General features: G+C 47.0%; 1 protein-coding gene across 7 annotated transcripts in view; it reads left to right on the top strand.

Moving 5' to 3' along the window:
- ING4 (inhibitor of growth family, member 4) overlaps positions 1-5,189 on the top strand; it is a 13,250-nt gene continuing 8,061 nt past the window's right edge. For 5 of the 7 annotated variants that reach the window (XM_011982971.1, XM_011982970.1, XM_011982969.1 and 2 more), the window contains exon 1: positions 3-74. In XM_011982971.1, coding sequence (XP_011838361.1) covers positions 38-74 — 37 coding nt within the window. In that variant the 5' untranslated portion in view covers positions 3-37. Of the gene's footprint in view, positions 75-5,189 lie in introns of all 7 variants that reach the window. The other 2 variants (XM_011982968.1, XM_011982972.1) reach the window with 2 other exon arrangements.

The raw sequence follows: 5,189 nt of genomic DNA, 5'->3' as shown, positions 1-5,189 counted from the left end.
CCGGGGCGGATCGGAAGTTGCTTTGTTTTGCTTCGAGATGGCTGCGGGGATGTATTTGGAACATTATCTGGACAGTAAGAGCAGGCTGGAGGTGGGGGTCGGGGCTGTAGAGTGGTGCGGGGATCAGGGATGAGAGGATCTGTAGCCCTTAAGTCCCAGTGACGAGAAGGTTACAATTGTGAGGGGGTTCTGTGGCAGGAAATATTGGAGGGTGCGGAGAAAGAGGGGGCGGGGCAGCAGGATGGAGGCCCCGCTGTTGGGGGTAGACGAGGGAGGGGCTGCGGTGTGGGGGTTAGGGACGTGTCTTGAAGGGCTAGTGTGCACGGCCGGGAAGATAATTGCTGCCCCCATTCTCCAGCGTCTCCAGCCTCAGGGTAGATTTTTTTCCTATAGTCGTTCAGAATCGTTATCACCCACTGCCTTTTGGAGCAGCGGTGAAGACCTCTCCTCCACCCCATTCTTCCTCAGAAGTGGCTTCTCGTGGGGTTGAGAGTGGTGGTGGTGAGTGACCACTGTCAGATGATGAGCTGGAACGCTTCTCTTCATGGAGTAAAGATCTAATTCCCATCAAATGAAAATCTGGTGTTATGCCATTTATGTAAACCACCCCTGCACAAAGCCTGTCGCCTTATGCGCTTACATTTGTTTTAGAGCCCGGAGTCATTTATTCAACAAATATTTATTGAGTTCCTACTATGGGTCAGACATAATGGCAGGCACTAGGGATAGAAAAATGGGTAAGACAAGGCCCCTGCCCTCAAGAAGCTCTCGATCTACAAGGAAACAGATTCTGCAAGTAATTGTAAAACACTGTGACAAGTGAAATAATGGAAATCCATTAAAAAGGACATTTGGTAGGCAACACTGGAGAAAAGGGGGGTAATTACCTGGCGATGTAGGAAAAGCTTTACAGAGGTGATGTTTGAATAGGGTCTTGAAGGTTGTTTGCCAGTGAGGAGAGAAAAAGGGAATTCTAGGTTGGGGAAAGTGTCTGCAAAGGTACTGTGATAGGTTTGTGGCAAAGTCAAGGGTGTTTGATATTTATGACTCAGAGGTCAGCGTATTTAATATTTATGACTCTAAGGTAAGAAATTGAGAAAGGAGACTGGAGAAAGAAGCTGAGGCTAGATTGGACAAAGTCTTTTAAGCCAAACTAAGAAGTTTGCATTTTAAAGTACAATGTGATTTTTATAAACGAAAATGACTAATATATGGTAAATTGAAGCATGATATTACTGATAACAGAGATCAATTAGTGATAACATTCCAGGACAGAGATAAGAACCTGATTTTAGGGAGTTATGAAAGTATTTAGGAGTTAAATATGAAAGGACTGACTGACTGGGTGGTTGAGAGAGAAGGAAGAATCTAAGGTGGCTTCTTCCTGCTTAGAAAGTGAGGTAGACAGGTTGGGCACAGAATCTTATGCTTGTAATCCCAGCACTTTGGGAGGCCAAGGTGGGCAGATCACTTGAGGTCAGGAGTTTGAAACCAGCCTGGCCAACATGGTGAAACCAGTCTCTATTTAAAAAAAAAAAAAAATTTATCTGGGCATGGTAGCATGTGACTCTAATCCCAGCTACTTGGGAGGCTGAGTCAGGAGAATCACTTGAACCCAGGAGGTGAAGATTGCAGTGAGCCAAGATCATACCACTGCACTCCAGCCTGGGCGACAGAGAGAGACTCCGTGTCCCTCTTAAAAAAAAAAAAAAACTTGTGGCCAGGCGAGGTGGCTCACGCCTGTAATCCCAGCACTTTGGGAGGCCGAGGCGGGCAGATCATGAGGTCAGGAGATTGAGACCAGCCTGGCTAACACGGTGAAACCCCGTCTCTACTAAAAATACAAAAAAATTAGTTGGGCGTGGTGATGGGCACCTGTAGTCCCAGCTACTCAGGAGGCTGAGGCAGGAGAATCGCTTGAACCTGGGAGGCGGAGGTTGCAGTAAGCCGAGTTCACGCCACTGCATTCCAGCCTGAGCAACAGAGTGAGACTCCGTCTCAAAACAAAAACAAAAAGGCTGGGAGTGGTGGCTCAGGCCTGTAATCCTAGCACATTGGGAGGCTGAGATGAGTGGATCACCTGAGGTCAGGAGTTCAAGACCAGCCTGGCTAACGTAGTGAAACCGTCTTTACTAAAAATACAAAAATTAGCTGGGCATGTTGGCAGGCGCCTGTAATCCCAGCTACTTGGGAGGCTGGGGCACAAGAATCCTTTGAACCCGAGATTGTGCCATTGCACTCCAGCCTGGGTGACAAGAGCGACACTGCACCTCAAAAGAAAAGAAACGAAAGTTAGAGGAGAAAAGATCATGCCAACTGCTGCAGAGATATTTTTTAGGATAGGTTTAATAACACCGTTAGATTTGGTAAATCGACAGTAACTTAATCTTGTGAACTGGTGGTAGCAGACCTGAAGTTGTACGTTTAAACAGTAGAGGCATTTTGCTTTTTTTTATTTATTTTGTTTTAGGTGTTTTTGTTTGTTTGTTTTTGAGACGGAGTCTCGCTCTGTCGCCCAGGCTGGAGCGCAATGATGCGATCTTGGCCCACTGCAACCTCTGCCTCCTGGGTTCAAGCAATTCTCCTGCCTCAGCCTCCCGAGTAGCTGGGACTACAGGTGCCCGCCACCATGCCCAGCTAATTTTTGTATTTTTAGTAGAGACAGGGTTTCACTGTGTTGGCCAGGTTGGTCTTGAACTCCCGACCTCAGGTGATCCACCCACCTTGGCCTCCCAAAGTGCTGGGATTACAGGCATGAGCCACCATGCCAGGCATTTTATTTTTAATATATATATTTAATTTTTTAGACACAAAATCTGGCCATGTTGCCCAGGCTGGTCTCAAACTACTGAGATCAAGTGATCTGCCAGCCTTGGCCTCCCAGAGTGCTGGGATTAGAGGCGTGAGCCCCTGTGCCCAGCCAGTAGAGGCATTTTTAAAGTTTTAGGTGGAGTCTTGGGAAGAGATTTTTCTTGTACTGAGGGGACAAATATTCATGCATTTATTCAAGTATTTTACTGAGTACTTGCTCTTTGCAAGTCATAATTCTAAACACTAGGGAAACAGGAGAGAATATGATAGCCATGTTCGGCATGGGGAGACAGATACCAAATAACTAATTACACAATTATTATTTTTTTATTTTTTTGTTTTTTGAAACAGTCTTGCTCTTTTGCCCAGGCTGCAACCTCCACCTCCCTGGTTCAAGCAATTGTCCTGCCTCAGTCTCCCGAGTAGCTGGAACTAGAGGCACAGGCCACCATGCCCATCTAATTTTTTTTTTTTTTTTTGAGACGGCATCTCGCGCTGTCGCCCAGGCTGGAGTGCAAGTGGCACGATCTCAGCTCATTGAAAGCTCTGCCTCCCGGGTTCACACCATTCTCCTGCCTCAGCCTCCTGAGTAGCTGGGACCACAGGTGCCTGCCACCATGCTCAGCTAATTTTTTTGTATTTTTAGTAGAGACGGGGTTTCACCGTGTTAGCCAGGTTGGTCTCGATCTCCTGACCTCATGATCCACTCTCCTCAGCCTCCCAAAGTGTTGGGATTACAGGTGTGAGCCACTGCACCCAGCCTAATTTTTGTTTTCTTTTGTTTTTGAGATAGAGTCTCGCTCTGTCGCTCAGGCTGGAGTGCAGTGGTGCAATCTCAGCTCACTGCAACCTTCACCTCCTGGATTTAAGCAATTCTTGTGCCTCAGCCTCTCAAATATTTGGGATTACAGGTTTCACCATGTTGGCAAGGCTGGTCTTGAACTCCTGACTTTAAGTGAGCCACCCGCCTCGGCCTCCCAAAGTGCTAAGATTACAGGTGTGAGCCACTGTGCCTGGCCCTAATTTTTGTATTATTAGTAGAGATGGGGTTTTGCCAGGTTGCCTAGGCTGGTCTTGAACTCCTCGCCTTGAGTGATCCACCTGTCTTCCAGAGTGCTGGATTACAGGCGTGGGCCACTGCACCCAGCCAACTAATTACACATTTATTTAATTACAGTTGGATAAGTGCTTTAAAAAGGTAGATAGAATACCTTGACATAGATCTAGGGCAGTTCACAGAGCCTGGGAAAGTTGAGTTTGAGCTGAACTTTGGAAGAACAAACAGGAATTTAATAGGCCAAGAGGGATGGGGTGGATGGGATGAGGAGAAGCAAGCAGTGCCTTCCAACTAGAGAGAACAGCATGTGGAAAGCCGAGTGGCAGGAGCAGAGGCCAGTTTGGGGCAGTGAGAGGAGGCCAATATGGGCAGAGCAGAGCACAAAGGGAGACAGAGTGAGTGAAGGCTGGTGTGAGGTAAGCGAGGGCCAGAAAGCGCGGCACATCTTCAGAGCAGTAGGAGGTCACCAGAAGGTTATAAGCTGGAGAGTGACTTGATTAGGTTTGCATGTTTTATTTTTGTGTTTTGTTTTTGTTTTTGTTTTTTTGAGTCAGTGTCTTGCTCTGTCATCCAGGCTGGAGTGCATTGGTGTGATCTTGGCTCACTGAAACCTCCACCTCCCAGGTTCAAGGGATTCTCGTGCCCCAGCCTCCCAAGTAGCTGGGATTACAGGCGTGTGCACCAAGCCTGGCTAAGTTTTTGTATTTTTGGTAGAGACGGGGTTTCACCATGTTGCCCAGGCTGGTCTTGAACTCCTCAGCTCAGCTGATCCATCCACCTGGGGCCTCCCAAAGTGCTGGGATTATAGGCATGAGCCCCTGTGCCTGGCCAGGTTTGCACTTTTTTTTTTTTTTTTTTTTTTTTTTAGCCAGGATGGTCTCGATCTCCTGACCTCGTGATCCGCCCGTCTTGGCCTCCCAAAGTGCTGGGATTACAGGCTTGAGCCACTGTGCCTGGCCAGGTTTCTCTTTTAATTGTTAGTCTGGTCCCACGTTCCTGGGCTGGCATGCCATCTTTACTATCGGAGACTTCACTATTAGATACTCAGATATTTTACATCTTATCGCTCTGTCACCGCTAAAATAGGGTCCTCATCCACAGAGCAAAGGGTAGTTTACTACCACATCCACATTTCAGCCTTGGGAAGGGTAAGGGCGATAGGGTACAAACTTTTATTTTTATGGGCATGACCCAGTAGTTGAAAAAATAACTTCCAATTGTATTTATTTACCAGAAAATGATTACATCCACCACCTTAGTAGAAAGAGAAACTAGGAATTGTAGCCTAAGCTGGGTAGGCATAAGTCTAGCTAAGACTTAA

Source organism: Mandrillus leucophaeus, unplaced genomic scaffold, assembly GCF_000951045.1.
Source record: "Mandrillus leucophaeus isolate KB7577 unplaced genomic scaffold, Mleu.le_1.0 Scaffold245, whole genome shotgun sequence".
In the NCBI taxonomy this organism is placed as follows: domain Eukaryota; kingdom Metazoa; phylum Chordata; class Mammalia; order Primates; family Cercopithecidae; genus Mandrillus; species Mandrillus leucophaeus.
Note: the sequence above shows the minus strand (reverse complement) of the source record. Positions and strands in the feature narration are given on the sequence as shown.